Source organism: Rana temporaria, chromosome 5 (genome assembly GCF_905171775.1).
Source record: "Rana temporaria chromosome 5, aRanTem1.1, whole genome shotgun sequence".
Taxonomy (NCBI): Eukaryota; Metazoa; Chordata; class Amphibia; order Anura; family Ranidae; genus Rana; species Rana temporaria.
In genome coordinates this window covers 115,392,886-115,412,961 of record NC_053493.1, presented here as the reverse complement: position 1 = coordinate 115,412,961, position 20,076 = coordinate 115,392,886, and the positions used below count along the sequence as shown (strand labels likewise).

At 41.2% G+C, this 20,076-nt stretch overlaps 1 protein-coding gene across 1 annotated transcript in view; it reads right to left on the bottom strand.

Annotated features, from left to right (window-relative positions):
• Positions 1–20,076, bottom strand: part of MRPL3 (mitochondrial ribosomal protein L3) — a 104,248-nt gene that overhangs the window by 10,403 nt on the left and 73,769 nt on the right. The window contains exons 8-9 of the mRNA XM_040353038.1: positions 19,136–19,213; positions 18,132–18,209 (exon numbers count right to left, since the gene is read on the bottom strand). Of these exons, the coding sequence (XP_040208972.1) occupies positions 18,132–18,209; positions 19,136–19,213 (156 nt within the window). The remainder of the gene's footprint in view (positions 1–18,131; positions 18,210–19,135; positions 19,214–20,076) is intronic.

Here is a 20,076-nt window from a genome sequence, read left to right as displayed (position 1 = left end):
CCAGGAGCGCCAATTCCCTCATACACATCACTGGATCAAGATGGGGCTCAGGTAAGTATAAGGGAAGGCTGGGAGGGATTTTTACCTTAATGTATACAATGCATTATGGTAAAAAAACGTCTGCCTTTAAAACTACTTTAAATTAAGATCATGACTAATAACAAAACAGAATTCAGTCAAACTTATCCATGTCTTGTGAAGCATACAATGACTAGATCCTGGAAAGAGCAGACCATTCCTTTCAAGGAACCTATATCTCCACTAACCTTGGCATGCCTTTTGAGAAACCGGCTGCCACTCTGAATGACCAGTTGCCCAAATTTGATAAAATCTGGGAATCCTGGATCACATAGACTACTTACTAATAGATATTAAGTTGCTTACATTTCACAATGCGAGCCCACCATTCCATGAACTATGTGGTCTCCGCGAGATGGCAGTGAGGCCCCCATCCCCTCATCAGTCCTTTTCTGCTCTTCATCTTCTTAATTCTCTCTCTCTCCCCCCACTTGCTAGATCCCAATTTCCCTAGATGTCCAGAGGATTACTATTCTTAGTTTAAAACATGGATCTTAAAACAGTACACATACACATAGTACTATAGTTTTAGGCAGGTGGGAAGAAATGCTGTAAAATGTAAGAATGCTTTAAAAGATATATATATACTTTGTTTATTTTTTTATTAATTTACAAAATGGAAAGTGAGAAAACAGACGAGAAATCCAAATCAAATGACCAAAAAATTATTCTAGGTACACTTACATACAGTTTTTTAAGGAAATGGGCAGGTAGGTTGTTCCAAACATCTTGGAGAACTAACCACAGATCTTTTGTTCAGTTCCTTTTTTTTTATTAATTTTAATTGATACAAATAAACTATTAACAATTCTATTTCTAAAAGCTTTCTTAATTTACAGCATTTGAAAACATATTTATTTGTAAACTTGCTTGAAAACCTAATAAAAATACACTTTAGTTTAAATAAGCCTGTCACTACAGTAATCTTAGCAGTTTCACAGCATTAATTTATATTCAACAGCTTTATGTTCTGTTGGAGGATTCGCACATTCCATAGAGTAAAATCTGAACAAAAGCATTTTTTTTTTTGTATTGTTGCAATCCACAGCAATCTCCAAAGCTGTGTCTCTTTGCAGCTCCCAAGACCCGACTGCCTAGAATGTGACAGCAAAGGGAAGCCACTTTTCCCAGCTGCCAAAGAACAGCTTGTGCAATTGAAAATCTATTCACTTCTGTCAGGTCAGGAACTTCCATATGCTTGTGAATGCAACAAATGTATTTCTCTATAAGGCACAACGACAACTACAGAACCCTGGAAGGCTAAAAATAATGCAGTGCAAACACTGCAACAAACAGCTAACCAAATGACCACAAGCATACAAGTATTCCCTACTGAAATGGTCCAATACACACACATATATTAATAATATGGCTGTGCACTAGTGGAGACTGGGAGGTGCTTTAGAATAGTGCATATTCATAATCGCCAACGTTGCCACAAGCAGGCCCATTTTCTATCATTCTGGTACCAAAAATTCCTAGCAAACACACTTAAAGTGGTTGTAAAGTCAGAAGGTTTTTATCATATGCATTCATATAAAAAGCCTTCTGTGTGCAGCACACCCCTCAGCCCACCTAATACTTACTTGAGCCCCATCTCTATCCAGTGATGTTGTAGGGTTGTCTCAGCTGCCTGGGCCTCCCCTAGCCAATAGCAGAAACAGCAGTGTGGCACCATTGGCTCCCACTGCTGTCAAAGTCAGTCATCCAATGAGGAGAGAAAGGGGGCGGGGCCCGGCCACAGCTCTGTGTCTGAATGGATATATGGAGCTGTGGCTTGGGTGCCCCCATAGCAAGCTACTTGCTGTGGGGGAGCTAGTCAGGAGGAAGGGGCCAGGAGAGCGGAAGAGGGACCCAAAAAGAGGAGGATCTGGGCTGCTCTGTGCAAACCCACTGCACAGGGCAGGTAAGTATAACATGTTTATCGGCACTCAAAATTAGTAGAGGGCGAGTGTGGAGCAGGGGCAGACTAGGCTGACAGTTTTCTGGCTGATGGCAGAAGTGGTGCGGCTATCAGAGCGCCCCCTGGCAGCTCTGATGTCCTGTAAAAAAGCCCACACCACCTCTGCCAGAAGCGATCAGCCAGGAAACTGTTAGAAGGATTGGGCAGCCGGATGACGCAGAGCGGGGCTCTCCCGCTGAGACGTGGCTTGTGTATAAATATCCACTGCTGTCAAAGTCCTGCCTCCTGGGCATAGGACCAGTGTGTCGTCTATTAGATTTCGCCGGTCCAGGAGGCGGGACTTCGTTTGACAGCGCCCGGCTATTCATAAACGAGTCGCGTCGCAGCAGGAGATCGCCACTCTGTCATTTGGTCACCCGGTCCTCCTGATTCCTCACTGGTGCATTTCTGGCCACGGATGACTGATGAGGCTGCACTTATGACCACTGATGAGGTGGAACTGATAAGCTGGACAGATGGGCACTGATGAGGCTGCACTGATGGGTACTGGTTTTATGTTAATATTGTTAAAGAAGTTGTTAATATTTATTTTTGGAGCTTAATTCTGCATAAAACATTTAACAATGTAAATTTGTGAGATAATTTACGAGGGCAGGGGAGGTGTTGGGTGGGGCAACTGGTGGCGAGTAACTCTTAAGGCCTGGCTAGTGGCTCAAGACTTAAAAAATTTGAGCCCTGGGTTTATTATTAACAATATTTTAATAAAAAAATAAAACAAACAAAACTTTACAATCACTTTAAACTGCCTTTATTTGCGAACACAACAAGCAAATATATCACCAGAGAGTCTGGTTCAAGTGACTTTATTCTACCAATTAAAGCAATTTTGTAGTCAAGTTGGGAAGTGTTCCTCCATCAGCGCCAGCGCCAGTCCCGGTGCGGTCTTAAAACGGCACTGGGCCAAACCGCCCCTTGTCCTTGAATTCAAGTGGTTTGCAGATCAACAACTTGATGTTTAAAAAACACTTCACCGGGTTACTGCTCCTCCACTAGTGCCAGGTTATAGGAAAATTCCAACTTAAAAGAATGCAGTTTTTTTATACAGAGCACTGAGGGGTCTATTTTTAAATGAAAGTTTTCTGGATATTCATACAGTATTCAGCTATCATTTTCAAGTATTTGCCCATCAGCATACAAGACGATCGAGCAATTCCATTTACAAACAAGCTTAACCAGTCACAATCAAAATAAAACCAGATTTGCCTATCAGCATACGCAAACAGCATAATAGAGATTATAATTTTGAACAAAATTCACCCGTCACATTTAAATTTAAACAAATTTAGGCCAAACAAAATGCACCCATTACTCGCAGGACAAATCTTCTTAATATGAAATTGAAATGATAGCCAAATGCCATAAAATGCAGATGGATAATTGTCCAGCAAACATTTACACAGTGAATACTTTATAATTGGGCCTCAACTCCTTTTTTCAGTTAGTGCAAACATTACAAAATAAATTCCACATCAGAAACTCAATATCAAAATTTGAGGGGGTCCTGAAAATTGAACATTCCTTTAATAAAGGGAATTTTTACTTTTTTTATTATAATTTATTTTAGTTACATATGTAATGCAAAAGGTCAGTTTAAAGTAAAAATGGGGGAAAAAAACAAAAAAAAAAAAAATTGCTGTAATCTGTTAAGGCCTGGTTCACACCAATGCGTTTTTTAGTTTTGCAAGAAAAACTCTAAAGTCCATTTTACATCTCTGCGTTTTCCACCAGTACATTTTTTGGTAAGGTTGGTTTTACACGGGTGTTCCGTTATTTTGGTCAGTTATGGGGGTTTTTTTGTAGAAAAAAAAAATGGATACAGATGTAAATTTTCACATCCGTCGACATCTGCGCCCCTCCTAAACCATACCAGGCCGCATGCCCTCAACATGGGGGGGGGGGGTCTTTGCATGGCAGAAGACGACGGCTGCAGGAGAAGATGATGGCAGAGAGGACCAACCAGGAGAAGACAGCTTTTAATAAAAGAATTGTCAAAAACAGGTTCTTGTGTTTTTTTTACATTTCACTGGCTTTTTGGTGAATGAGTATGGGTAGTATGTACCCGATAACCATTCACAATCAACATGGGGCAAGGTGCTTTGGGGGGGGGGGGGGGGCGTAGAGCCACCCTGCCCCAAAGAACCCATCCCCCCAAGATAAGGGCATGCGACCTGGTATGGTTTAGGAGGGGGTGCTCGTTAGTCCCCTCCCTTTCCTGACCTGCCAGGCTGCATGCTCGGATAAGGGTCAGGTATGGATTTTGTAGGGGATCCCACGCTATTTAAAAAAATGAAATAAATTGGCGCGAGGGGAGGGTGTCCCCTCCGTATCCATACTACACCCGAAGGGCACGATATTGACCTGGGGGGGACCCCGCGCAATTTTTTTTTATATTCAGCTGTCAGCGGGAATACCGCTGACAGCTGATGACTCATTGGTTGTAAAGGACACAGCGGCCAGTTTCCCGGCCCCCTCCTTAGCAACTAGCTATATACAGTGTGCTTAATGAGAGAAAAAGGGGGGGCGGTTTAAAAACGCATGTCAGCGGATCGTCCGCTAACATCTGTTTTTCGTCCTTTCGTTTTTTTCTTACGGATGAAGAAAAATAGGGTTTTCTTCTGTCATAAAAAAACTCTTGATGGAGACGCATTTCAGCAGATGATCTTTCGCTCACGTCCGCTATCCCATAGACATACATGTACGTCTGTTTTTCGCCCGTCAACGAAATGTCCGTGTGAAAGGGGACCAAGGACCAAAGATATTATTTCTTGCAAAAGGTTGCGTTTTTGGTTCCATAGACTTTAAAGGAAACACTTTAAAAATCCAGTGCTTGCGCTATTGATGCATTTGAACCTGCAAAGGTCTAACATATTAGTACAGATTGTATAGACTTGGGTAGACTCCTAGTATCCAGCGCCTCATCTCAAGAAGTCAAATGTGCAAAAAGGGTTGGAAGGGGATTATCACGGTGCTTACAGATAATAATGTAAAAAAATATATATATATATATATATATATATATATATATATATATATATATATATATATATATATATATATATATATATATATATATATATATATATATAAATAAATGTAGTATAAACATGATTAAAAACCAAACATGACAAGTCGTTGAGTTGTATTGGTCATCTCCTTTATGGTGTTCATGTAGGAAGAGCTCCAGTTGTACAAGGATTAGATGTTCGCATGATATTCCGACATGTTTCACCTTATGGCTATATTTTTTTTATATATGTATGGTTTCCATTATTATCTGTAAGCACCGAGATGATCCCCTTCCAACCATTTTTGCACATTAGTATAGATATTTTTCGAAGATCCACCTAAAACTGTTTTTTTTACATGTAGATTTGTTGAACTTCCACTTCCTGTAATACGATGACAAAACTATTCTGCACTGAAATCACAGCATCCCTGTAATTCTGTAGACAGGGAAGCCTTAAATGTAGATTTAGACTCTGGCCCATTCACCCCAAGTACCTTAGGAATGCTCTGACCAAAGAAAAACAAAAATAAAAAAAGCCTTACGCTAGTTCACAAAACTGCACTACATAAGAGAGCACTTTGTTTTTAATTTAGGAGAAAAGTACTATATTGATTTACAGAAAAAAAAAAGAAAAAAAAAAGTGATTTGGCGACACCCACATGTGGCCAGTTGACTTGTGAAGTGTGAATTTTAATGATAGGTCCAATTTAAAAGTGCAGGAATATAAAAAAACAAACGTTTATACTCGCCTAGATGGCCACAGCATGGATCCGATGCTGCAGCTGTCCTCTGCCCTACACTGAGAACTGAACGATCAAAGACTGCTGATCACTCAGGCCCAGATTCTCAGAAGAGATATGATGGCATATCTCCAGATACGCCGTCGTATCTCTGCGTTGCCCCGTCGTATCTATGCGACTGATACTTAGAATCAGTTACGCATAGATATCCATTAGATCTGACAGGCGCAAGTCTCTTACGCCGTCGGATCTAAACTGCATTTTTTTTTTTTACCGCTAGATAGCGCTGCCGTCGAAATCCACGTTGAGTATGCAAATTAGCTAGATACGCGAATTCCCAAACGTACGCGCGGCCGACGCAGTAAAGTTGACGATGTTTACGTTAGGCTTTTCCCGGCGTAAAGTTGCCCCTGGGTCTATGAGGCGCAGCCAATGTTAAGTATGGCCGTCGTTCCCGCGTCAAAATTTTTAAAATGTACGTCGTTTGCGCAAGTCGTCCATGAATGGGGCTGACGCCATTTACGTTCACGTCGAAACCAATGACGTACTTGCGACGTCATTTGGAGCAATGCACACTGGGATATTTTACGGACGGCGCATGGGCAGTTCGTTCGGCGCAGGGACGCGCTTCATTTAAATGATACACGCCCCCCTACCCGCCGAATTTGAATTCCGCCGGGTGATTTACGCTACGCCGCCGCAACTTTACAGGCAAGTGCTTTGTGAATAAAGCACTTGCCTGAAAAACTTGCGGCGGCGTAACGTAAATGAGATACGTTACGCCCGCACATTTTTGCGCGGATCTACATGAATCTGGGCCTCAGTTCTTAGTCTTCAGTGAGCAGAGAGCTGGTGGCCATCAGTCACTGCTCTGTCGCCTCCAGCACTCACTGGAGCGCTAGGCTGTGATCGGTTGGCTCAGGCTCTCAAGCATCTGGGTGCAGCCCAACATCATTTTTGGAATTCCTGCACAGCCTGGACTGGCTCTGAAGTCAGCCGACATTGGAATTTAGCCTGCGGTTGGCTCAATCTGGGTCACAGGAGAGCAGAACTAAGTGCACTTCTGTGGCCCACAGGAGTAGTATGGCCAAGAGAGCTTAAACCATACTTCGCCTTTAAGCTTGCAGGTAAAAATTCTTCTCTAATGCAGTATATTTAACTATTAACTGTTAAAAGAGCAATTTTAAATAAACTGCAGGTCTACCTGGTGTAAGTGATCATCTAAAAATACATTTAAAACATCTGCTTTCACTACACTGGCAGCAGTGAGAAAGTTGAGAGGTCAACAGACATACTGTACTAACGATACATAGGTTGGCTTCATTCTTACAGGCAGGAAAGTAAAATCAATTCATCATCCCCATCAAAAGGCAAAGCTCAACATATCACAGAACGGAGGGAAGAGAAATTCTGCCTGTATGAAGAATCAAAAGAAGGGGAATTTTCTTACAGAAATTATCTTCTGATGACACATAGACTCCAATAGAAGGAAGAGTCCTGAACTGTCACTCACCAAGTGAACGGTCTGACAGCAGATTGACAGCTTTGTATTCAATGACATGCGTCTGAACAGACTGCGGTACTCCGGCACAGCTATCAATTTATACACCTCAACATTCAACATTTACCAGCTCTAGCAGATGGAACGGTATCAAAACAATGAAGGTGTGCAATCTGTACACAGGCTGGCTTGATTTATAGATTTAAACAGCGGATATTTTTAGGAGAGCGGTCGGTTATTCTGACATATATATTTTTCATTACAAGCCTGTTCCAATATTTCCCAGGTTCTCCGAACCACAAGCAGACAAGTACACAATACCCGTGAAATGTATGCCCTGGCACAGAAACATTCTCTGAGGCTTAGACTTAGAATAAATGGTTGCAAAGGAACAAATAGGACAATTGTCCATTGTAACCAATCAGGTGAAATCTCTCACTTCATTAAATGTAAAAGTTGATTAGGTATCTTTTCGACTAGAAACGGCATCTCTAGTTTAAAATTAGCAGGATTCATTAGTGGAGTGACTGATCCAGCAAATTAATCTGGCTGGGAAGGAATTATTTTTCCCACTGTGGGGACACATCGGAAGATATTTTGTTTTGCCTTCTTTTCCACTCAAATAAAATTTAACACATGCTGAACTTGATTTAGCCCCTCTAATGCCCGGTACACACGATGAGATTATTGTCGTTCCGTTTTTTTTTTTTTACATGCCAATCTCAGATCAAATCTGATAAATTTACTAAAGTCACGAAAATTTGCGTACGACAGAACAAGTGATGTCATGTGTTGTAATGCATTTTTAAATGACAGCTCTACCGATTAAAATAAAATCGTAGATCTGGCTGCGTACGGGAAAAAAAATTGTGTTTGTCCGATCGGATAATATCGGATGAACTGTCCTGATCGGCTCTTGATAGCTCTGTACCAACGATCAGATTATTGCACGATCTCTCCAAAATCTGTATTTTTCGTACGATTTTCTGATCACGTGTACCGGGCATTAGGCTGCCCATAGATGCATTGTGTTTTATTTTATTTTTCAAATTCAGCCAGTGGGCTGAATAAAAAATAAAAAAAACCCATGGAACAGGTCCTCCATCAATCCACAATCGAGGTTGATGAAAATCAATGATTAAAAACCAAAAAAAAACCACACAATTATTTTGATTTAACCACTTCAGGGCATTTCCACCCCCTTCCTGACCAGGCCAATTTTCAGAGCTGTAACATTTTGAATGACAATTGCGGTAGTGCAACACTGTACCCAAATTTTTATTTTTTTCCCCACAAATGGAGCTTTCTTTTGGTGGTATTTGATCACCTCTCTGTTTTTTTATCCATTGCGCTATAAACAAAAAAAAGAGCGACAAGATTGGGGGGGAAAAAAACCACCACAATATTTTTTACTTTTTGCTATGATAAACATCTCATCAAATGTATTTATAAATGTCACTGGCAGGGAAGGAGTTAACACTAGGGGGCGATCAAGGGGTAAATGGGTTACCTAGGGAGCAATTTTAACTGTGGGGGATGGGACTGACTGGGGGAGGAGACAGATCAGCGTTCCTATATACTAGGAACACACGATCGGTCTCCTCTCCCCTGACAGGACATGGATCGTTGTGCGTTTACACACACAGATCCACGTTCCTTCTCTGTCACAAGCGATCGCGGGTGCCCGGACATTGTGGCCGCCGTGTACGCGCATCAGTTTCCACCTACTTTTGCTTCTCAATTGTACTAAAGTCTCGTACACACGACTGGTTTTCCAGCCAGGAAAACTGGCAAGAGAGTTTTGGCCGGGAAAACCAGACGTGTGTGTGCTTCCTCGCAGTTTTCCCAACAGGAAAACAGCCGGAAATCCCGGCGGGAAAATAGAGAACCTGCTGTCTATTTTCCAGTTGGGATTTCCGGCGTTTTTTTTCACCAGATTTACTAATACTTTCCTATGGGAAACACTGCGAGGCAGTGCCAATGGAGCATTCTCATGGCAGTTTTCCTGGCGGGTTCTCGGCTTTCCCCTCTGTTTTTCCGGCGGATTTTCTACCACCGGGAAAACAGAGTGTGTGTACAGGGCTTAACTGTGTAATCAGAGGGTTGAGTAGGAAGAGTTGGCTGGTGATAGCATAGGAGCTGCTTCATTGCCACTCAAGATGACAAAATGGGCTTAGGCAAAAGTGCAGATAGCAATGTATAGTGTACGAGCTATATTATTCACAACTGACCATCTCACACTGTTTGGAGTTTTAACTCCAGTAACTTTATTCTTCAGTTGTAAATCGTTATGCAGGCTGAATTAAGGCAAAGTAAAATATGTAGATGTTTGTGTGTAAAGATAATTTTTTTGTCACCACACTCTGGAAGAGCTTAAAGGATACAAATTAGCGACTCTCCATTCATCCGACAGATTTTGTGTCCGTGACGCTTGTGTCAGCAGCTCAACAGAAAATATCAGAGAAAGCATGATAACTTTTCATGGATACTTTATGTACAGTCTGTTAAAACTTCTAATAAAATCTTTATGAAAAAATAAATAAAAAATCTGGTATCAGCAAGATCTCTACAGATACCATATTTATTTATATAGATTTAGCATTGACAGCTAGAAAATGTGCAATAGGCAGTCCTTGAGAAGGTAATAATGTAAAAAGTCTACAAAAAGTGTTGAGAATTTCAAAAAGGTTTTTAGATGGGTATCTAATTGAACACAATATACAGGGATATAGGGAAGTGGTAAAGCCAAAAATACACACACCCCCACACTGGTTGAAGTGGATGAACTGGTGTTTTTATTCAACCTTACCAACTGTGAAACAATGTAACTATGCAACCCCAAACTGCAACAGATGTTAGGGTGCGTCTGCCGACTTTACTTATGTTATGGAAGTGCCCTCAACTAAACTGCAAGCGAATTGTAAATGCTATAAATAATATTGTTGGGATTACAATTACTCTCAACCTATCATTTGTATTTTGGGGGCAACAGATGAGGCACATCCCCCAGAAATGCTGGCACTGATATCAAGACTTTTATTTTGTGGCCCAAAAGCAGATCACTCTGAAATTCACATCTCTTAATCCCCCCCACCTTTGAAGATTGGTGAACTTAAATTAATACTGGGACCCACATCTGTCTACACCTGGTTTGGTTCATCAGGCACTTATTACCCAAAACTTCCATGAAAATAAGGTTGTACTCTATTAGTGACCCAAGAAAAGTAAAGAAGGCAACTGTTTGATATTAACACAGAAATAATTGATAAAACCATGCAATTCCAAGTATTTTATGTACCGGTAGTTCTTGAAATGGGTAGTTTTTAGTTAGTAGATAGTCTTCTTCAAAAAAACACATACACTAATTACACAGGTTGGTCTGGATGGACTATGGTCTTTATTCAACCTTACCAACTATGAAACTAGAAAAAAGGTGGCGATACCAATAGATTTGCACGAAACCTTGGTAGAAAAGACCAATCTCCCAATGTTTATATACAGTAAACTGTAATATAACAATTTGATTTGCACATGTAACTGTGAACATGCTGTAATATGCTATGATTACTAGCAAAATTGTGGACCCTTACTATGCATAGATTGTTTCTTTACTGTAATGGGGTTTGCAGATTGTGAATGTTAATTGTGTAAAACCCAATAAATAGTATTTGATATAGATGATGTAAACAAAAAAAACAAAAAAAAAAGTTCATGTGCCAAAAGGACAACCAGGAGGACAAACGCTTAAATGTAAATGTCTCTATGTGCCCCTGGGGAATTGGGAACAGTGTCACCAGCTATAAACGCATGCATGTGTCATTTAATGGATGGACAGATGACGGATATATGATGAATATCTCATAAAAAAAAAAAGGTGGAGGACCACACACACTATATATATATATATATATATATATATATATATATATATATATATATATATATATATATATATATATATATATATATTGTATCACAATATAAATAAAAGAAACACAGGGACATGCATTAGTTATGCTAGTGTATTTGTAGAATAAATTGCCTGTGTAGGGACAGCATACACTGCAGACTGATCCTGAAACAAACACGCACCACAATACTGGATAATTATCTTGATCCAGCCATACAAGGTGGCTGTACACATAAGAAAAAACACTGAATCTTGAATAATAAAAATATTCATTGAGCTTTTGGTTATACAAGGATGTTTGCAACCATATGGAGGACAGGAAATTAGCAGCATAGATAAATAATGCTGCTCATTTTCTGTCCGCCACATGATTGCAAATATCCTTGTATATCCAAAAACAGCATAAGGAAGATTATATCATTACAAATCCAGCATATTTTCACTCAACATAAAAATGAACAAAGTTATTACCCGGATGTATTATGAATTACTTCCAGAATGAACGCACAGTAAATACACCTGCAATCAGCTTGCCAACATATATCAAGATAAGGATATTGATTATGGGGTGTTGGAGTAGAGATAAACCCTAACTGGAGTTTTACCTGCCAATGCATTTGTTTTTATGTCCATTACATTCTATCCTACCTTGCAAAAAAGGAGTCCTGATTTTCTCTGCTGCAGTATACTAACACAAGTCTTGTCCAGAGCCAAGCCTGTGACTGTGAAAGAAGCAGCAGTAGACTGATGAGCTCATCACTTTGCCTTATCCTCCTATCTACATGTTCCTTTTAAGAACACAAGCAATACAGCACAACTGGTTGGTGCCTTGTGCTGCTTCTCGCTCTACCAGTCTTTGCTCTGCTGTACAAAAGACTGCACAATACAAGATCAAATTCAAATAAATGCACTGCTTGCATTTATTTAAATACATTCAGTGTCTATATGTTACATCTGCTTGGTGTCTAGCTTTAAGGAGATTAACATAAACAAATGTAATTTTCCCCCATAACATATGGTTTTCACATTTTGTTTTGCATCTCAGTGCGGATTGCGCTCCTCCGGCCTCTTTAACCACTTGCGGACTTGGCCACTATACATTTACTGTCTTCCAGGAACAGAGCTCCTCTTATTGTGCCTGTATGCGCTGTGTCTTGTGATCTTGCTGTGATTGGACACATCGGATCACCGGCAAAAAAGTACAGATGCTCTGCCTGGGTCTGTACCAGTTGATCACTGTAACCAATCACAGCATCACAGAAAGTAAACAAAGGAGGCTGCCATTACCAGCCATGTCTCACTTACTGGCTGGTGATCAGGAAGCCTTCTCTACACCAACACCGATTGATGTGTGAGCTGGGCCAAGGGGCAGGACTGGACGTTACGGTGAGCCGAGTACACAGGAGATCCGGGTCTGTCTATTTCAGCAATAACAAGGCTGCAGATGGGCACGGATTAGACTTATTAGGCTGCAATGATGGGCAAGGCTGCAGATGGGCACTGATTAGGCTCATTAGGCTGCAATTATGGGCAAGGCTACAGATGGGCACTGATCAGGCTGCAGATGGGCACAGGTCTGACTGCAATGGCTGCAGATGGGCACTGACCCTTATTTTGCTTCAAAATTCTTTATTTAAAATGTAAGTTTTTTTCCTGAAACGTCCCCCTTAAAATTAAGGTCCATGTTATACGCTGATAAATATGGTAATTGTTAAAGTATCCCAGCACTGAAAAAAAAAAAGAAAATTCAATAGGGGCGAACCATATGTGTACTGAGGTGTTTAAAATACAACTTAAGGCTACTGGCAAAATCAACAGGTATGTGTGAGATGTTGCAGGGGAACACTAAGTGCAGCATAAAATAATAAATATAACTGAAAGTAGTAGTAAAGTCAGTAATAAATATAGTCCTGCAAATTAATGGCATAGTGTGCTAATATGCATTGCACCTACAGCGGTGCATTGTCACCACTTACAGGGGTTTTATCTTCACCTGGTCTTGCCTCCGGGTTTCAGGCCCCTGCCATTTGAATAGCTGAGCCAAGATTACATCTTGGCTCAGCCAAGATACAGCACAAGATACAGCACAATAGCTGAGCCAAGATACAGCACAAGAGTCACGGCCGCAGCACAGAGCTCTGGATTGATGGCACACTTGCCGTCCATTCAGAGCACAGTGCACACGTACCAGTGATGACACCAGCTGTAAAAAATGCAAATATTTCCTAAACGGTGCTTGTTTAGGAAATATTTATTCTACCTACAGGTAAGTTTTTTTATAATCTTATCTGTAGGTAAAAGTGACAAAGCTACTGCTTTAAACTAATTGTAAATGGTACTTTGTCTTTAACAACAAGCGTGTTATACTTCTCAGGTCCACTGTTGGCGCTCCCAAGTTCTCCTCTTCTTGGTGTGCTACCATATAAAGCCACTTCCTGATGTAGTGCACCTGCAGGCTTGATCCCAAAGCACGATGTCTGCATCCATTGACCCAGACAGTATGGCTCAGCCCCACCCCGCCAAAGGATTTGATTGACAGCAGCGGGAGCCACTGGCTCCTACTGCTATCAATCTGCCCTGGGAGGAGAGAAAGAGCACAGGCTCTGCTCTTATGCTCAGCTCTGTACCTAGAATGGGCTCAGGTAAGTAAAAGGATGGGGAGGGGGGGGCTGGTGAAGCAGAGTTCCACCCAAAAATGAAACTTCCACTTTTCGGAATCCTCCCCCCCTCCGGTGTCGCATTCGGCACCTTCCGGGGGAATTATACCTGTATAATACAGGCATTTGCTCCCACTTCCGGGCATAGATAGCCGAGCCACCTGCGGCTATCTACGCCAAGTCCGGCGCCTCCTCCATCCCCCCCGCTGTCTTTTGGGAGACACACAGGTCCCAGAAGACAGCAGGGACCAGTGGGATCGCGCGGCGCGATTCACGCATATGCAGTAGGTAACCAGGAAGTAAAGCCACAAGGAAGATGGCGGCGGCACCCGAGAGCCGAGGGACAGATCGGCTTCCGGTGCCGACATTGCGGGCGCCCTGGACAGGCAAGCGTCCTTATTTAAAAATCAGCAGCTGCAGACTTAAAAAAATAAAAATAATTACAATTAAGTGAGGCGGCACATTTTTTTTTTTTTGGGGGGGGGGGCCATGGTTCTATTTTAAGCCACTTTTTGTGCACAATAACCTGTTCCAACATCAGTTGCACATGATTTTTCTTCACTGGCTTTCTGACCAGCAGAGCAATGCGTGTCAACATGCTTATAGCCTCAGCTAGGGGTGCACACACATATACACACACACACACACACACACACACACACACACACACAGACACACAACAGGGTGACAACATACAAGCACAACTGGATGACAGTTGCCACCCCCATAACAGGAAATGCCTAAAAAAGGGCTTTCAAGGTATAATCACCAAGTATTATTTAATATAAAGTGCATTAAAAAAAAAAAATACATTGTTAAAATTATATTAACATGTTCAATCTCTTATGACATTTTTTAAATTAAACTTGATTTACAAACACTTTATATATTTTTTTTATAAATAAAGTTGAATGCGTGTAATACCTAGCGGCCAGTTTCGAGTTTCTTTACCCACTGATTGATTGATGCATATTGGTGGTATAGGACAATCATTTTAAGATAAATCCACAGAGAATATTTTGGTATTTATACAGCCATATAAATCTCCACAAATATATTAATGTACCAAAATACTGTAGATACTGTTTCACTTTGCAGAGGATGGTTGAATCAGTCAGTGATCAGTCAAGCTGCAGCAGAACATGACAGGTCCACATTATTGTGAAATCTTAAAACAATGTACAGAGATTGCAAAGCAGATTTTAGCATCAAAAGCAGAAATATCCTAACATTGGAGCTTGCACAGACTTTTATTCTACATTTTAAGATCCGCCGTTATTCTCACAGAATTGAAAAGTATAAAGCTACAATAACTAATAACCAATTAGAGTTTATTTTCCTCTGCTCTTGCTACAATAACAGAATGGTTAGTATGGGATACAACTTTTTAATTGCTCTGTTGCACCATCATCACACAGACAAGAAAACAGAATCAAATTATTTTAAAACACAGATGTTATTTTCCAGTCTTGAAAAATAAAATACATATAACAGGGTTACAGTTTTTTTTTTGGCCACATTATCCTCTCTCTCTTTTCAAGTGGGATCAGGTTTCTATACCATATGTATATCCAGTTCCCAGAACACAAACAGTCAGCATTTATGAGGTCCTTGAAAAGGCAAAGATACTCCCCTTCAGCAAAACCGCATGTGAGGGAGATTTGCTGAGCTGAACCTCGCTGTACTAAAATGCAAGGTTCACATATGCGGCTGCCGCCACCCCCTGTTCACAAAACACTGCACTACGGAAAAGAAAAAAAAAATACACATTGGAAGAAAATGCATTAAATTACTCTGCTTGCTTCAGATTCCTGTCACTGGGCATCACAGAGGGATCCTGGGAAAGCTCAGCAACCCAATTCTTGCACGATGACACTACTGCGCTTTACATCCCACAAGAATTCCCACTTAAATCACCTCACCTATGCAAGCCCACTGGCAGCCTGAGAGTAAAGCAGGTATCCCCCCCCAGTGTTTTACTGCAAAGCCAATACAGTATTACATTAAAGTGTACAGCCAGCTCAAAAGGAGTATGGCCAACACCCTTTGGGACACAGTAGTGCACATATTTCTTCACTCCTCTGACCCAGATTCAGCCAATAGTGGGCTAAAGCTTGATGTTGGCTGATGTCAGACACAGGAGTGCACTTATTTTTTCCACTCCTGTGACCCAGATTCAGCCAATTGCAAGCTAAAGTCCATTGTCAGCAGGCATCACAAAGGTGGTCCAGGCTCTGCAGGGATCCACCGATATGCCCAACTGGAAGTCGGCTCAGCCCCTCAGTTTACTGCTGAGAGCCTGAGCCAGTTGCTCGCGCCCCCTACAGCTGCTCCCGCCCCCTACAGCTGCTCCAGCCTTCTCCCAGTTACCACAGGAGGGGCAGAGCAGAGAGTCGGTGACTGACAGTCACCGCTTTCCACTTTGTGAAGAACTGAGCGACCAGCAGCCATGCAATCACTCAGTTCTTAGCCTTAGTAGGAGTATGTATGTTTTATTTTTGCTATCCCACATTTCTCCATTAAGAAGCAAATTGAGTTTTTACGCAAACTTTCTGCATTTATATATGTTAGCAATTTACAAAATACATAAAACCATTTACATTGGTCCCTGTCCAAAGATTTTATTCAGAGTACAAGCATACATAACAATTTGGCAGGATGCGATCCCGGATGCCAGAGAGCTGCATGAACCAGAACCACTGAGTTGGGTACCACCCTAGCTGTAAAAATATACCTTGTGTAATGTGGCGGTAAAGTAACCCGAGAAAAGTACCAAACAGCCACCAAAAAGTTTCACAAAGCGATGACGTAACCCATACAATAACCAAAAAACAATTCTCCTGGTTTTGGAAAGTCAGAACATCTGCAATAATGCCCAGGCACAAGGGGGAGGGGGGGAGAGAGAGAGATGTCTGAAAAAAACTTGGGGAAAATCTAAAGATTTGGGTAATAGAGAGGCGTAGGTATGCCCTCAGACACCTATGGCTGGATTTCCATTGAGCCAGGGTCTATATACTGCAGTAAGGAAGTACAGTATCTCACAAAAGTGAGTACACACCTCACATTTTTGTAAAAATGTTATTATATCTTTTCATGTGACAACACTGAACAAATGACATTTTGCTGAAAGTAGTGCGTGTACATTTTCTGTCCCCTCAAAATAACGCAACACACAGCCCTTAATGTCTAAACTGCTGGCAACAAAAGTGAGTACACCCCGAAGTGAAATAGTGCAAATTGGGCCCAAAGTGTCAATATTTTATGTGGCCACCATTATTGGTCGACCATGGCGAGGCCTGTTCTGAGTGGAACCTGTCCTGCAGCTCAGACTCAGGGTCGTGGCAATCTTCTTATAGTCTAGATCCTCAGAGTTCTTTACCATGAGGTGCCATTTGGAAATTTCAGTGACCAGTATGAGAAAGTGAGAGCGATAACACCAAATTTAACACACCGGCTCCCCATTCACACCTGAGACCTTGTAACACTAATGAGTCACATGGCACCGGGGAGGGAAAATGTCTAATTGGACCCAATTTGGAAACTTTCACTTTGGGGTGTACTCACTTTTGTTGCCAACGGTTTATACATTAATGGCTGTGTGTTGAGTTATTTTGAGGGGACAGCAAATTTACACTGTTATACAAGCTGTACACTCACTACTTTACATAACAAAGCGTAATTGCTTCAGTGTTGTCACATGAAAAGATATAATAAAATATTTACAAAAATGTGAGGGGTGTACTCACTTTTGAGAGATACTGTATGTACAGGTTCGAACTGGCTATAGAGGCCTGTTGTGTACTTAGAAGAGAATGTGTAAGCTCTCCAACAGAACCCTGTTTTACAAGATTGTTCCTCCTTACCATTGGCAGAGGCAAGTATTTTTTCTATCGTGTAGGTTTCGGAAATTTTGCATAACCACACGCACACCGTCTGCTGCCAGTACAAAAGGAACAAAGGAATGCATGCTTTCGCTGCATTCAGTAAGTGCTTTGCAAGCAATCATTTTTACCACTTGGATGACACCGGAGCCAGATGGAATGGGCAAGCCGTTGGATCCTCTCCTAGTTCTTCCATAATAATTTTACTGATCTTAAACATTGATCTCTGGTTTCAGTAGGGAAAACCTAATATACATAGACCTCATATACATATATATCTGTACATACTAAAAAATATATAACATATCACATAATGGGTATGTCTAAAGTGGAATTTTTCATATTGGACCACAAATTACAATCTCTGGTAATTCCGGTGAAGATGAAAACTTACCTTAACTAAACAGTTGCTGTGCCCAGGAACAGAGCCTTTCACATAAATGATGTTTTGTTTTGTATTTATTCTCCACACCTGTTATGAACATATATCATTACTAAACAGAAATGTGGCATATTGAACAATGGCAATGTGCTAAGTACAGTAACCCACAGCAAAGACATGCAAAAAGACAGCAGATATAGATTGAGTCTCAGATAACAATAATTTCTAATACAATTTTCATCAAGTATAAATAGCAAGTCTAATAAAAGACAAGTGTGGGAATTCAGAAAAACAAACCTACGTAGTCACGTTGATGGTTGCAGCATCGATCCAATGGTGCAGCTGTCCCTTGCCAGCTCTACACCGAGAACTGAGCGATCAAAGGTGATTGCTGAGTTCTTGGGTATGCTCTGAGCACAGATCAGTGACCGTCAGTCACTGCTCTGTCCCTCCAGCATCTGGGGAGATTGACACTATTGTCGGGATCCTTGCGCAGCCTCGACCTGCTCTGTGACGTCAGCTGTCAGCAGACTTTAGCCTGCTGTCAGCTGAAGCTGGGTCACAGGAGTGCAAAATAAAGTGCACTCCTGTGACTCACAGGGGAAGAACGGCCAAAACAACTAAAGCCATGCTTCTCCTTTAACTACCAGAGGCCCAATCACACCCCCATATTGGGACAGATAACTGATAACTAGATGTTTTTTTAATGACCAAAAGGAACTAAAATTTCAGATTCCTGTACAATAGTTTGATTACTGAATAAGAATTGCTTGTAGGTCATTGTTGGTTTGTGTCTGGTGAATCAAATTCGGCACAGACAAGATTTTGCCAAAACCTGTTAATAACCTAGTTCAAAATAAAACAAGTTCTGGTTCTGATGATAGATGCTAATGAACAGAATAACATTCCAATAAAATAATTAATAAAATAGGTTGCATTTTGATGGCTGCAACGCCACAAAGGTATTATGAGGTTCCAGAAAAAAAAGTATAAAAAAAAGAAATTAACCAACAAACCTTAAGAGCATAAGCTGTCCTGAAGAAGTTCCCCAAAGGTCCGGGCAATTTTGTTCCTGGAAACACTCGCGCTGGATCCTATTTCAAAATATTAATATATAAACGTCTTGAGTAAATTCTTAGTAAAGAATTAACTGCAACACAGTTTTGGAATCCATTTATTTAAATTATCTTTAAAAGGAAATCTTTAGGAAAAAGAAGCACTTTTTTTTTTACTGTGAACCAAAAGAAGTTATGTGCAATCCTTTCCTCCCCTCTGGTGTGAATGGGCTGAATGTAAACAAAGGATTGGTAGATTGAAGGTGAAAGTGGGGGGATCTTATAGTTCCACTGACCACTAAGAATGATGGGATTTTGTTTTTAATTAAGCACTGTAATTGTTTCCTATTCAGCACTGTGCTAGTTTAACTGGCAATTGCATGGTCATGCAACACTGTACGTAAAAAAAAAATGATATCATTTTTTTCACAGAAGCTCTGAGCTGTGTGGTCATGTGACCACCAGGAAACACGGGGTGTATTTACTAAAACTCGAGCACACAGAATCCGGTACAGCTCTGCATAGGAACCAATCAATCAGTTTTTTAGGTTTTATTGTCAAAGCTTAATTGAACAAGCTGAAGTTAGAAGCACCAGATTCTGTGTGTTCCAGTCTTAGCAAAAATGGAGAGAGTAAAATATACTCAATTAACCACTTAACGCCCGCCACACGCCTATTTACGTCCACAGAATGGCGTATATATACGTCCCTGCCTTCTAGCGGGTGGGGGGTCCGATCGGGATTCCCGCAAGGAGCTATCCGGGACGACGGCGCGGCTATTCGTTTATAGCCGCTCAGTCGTGATCGCTCCCCGGAGCTGAAGAACGGGGAGAGCCGCGTGTAAACACGACTTCCCCGTGCTTCACTGTGGCGGCTGCATCGATCGAGTGATCCCATTTATA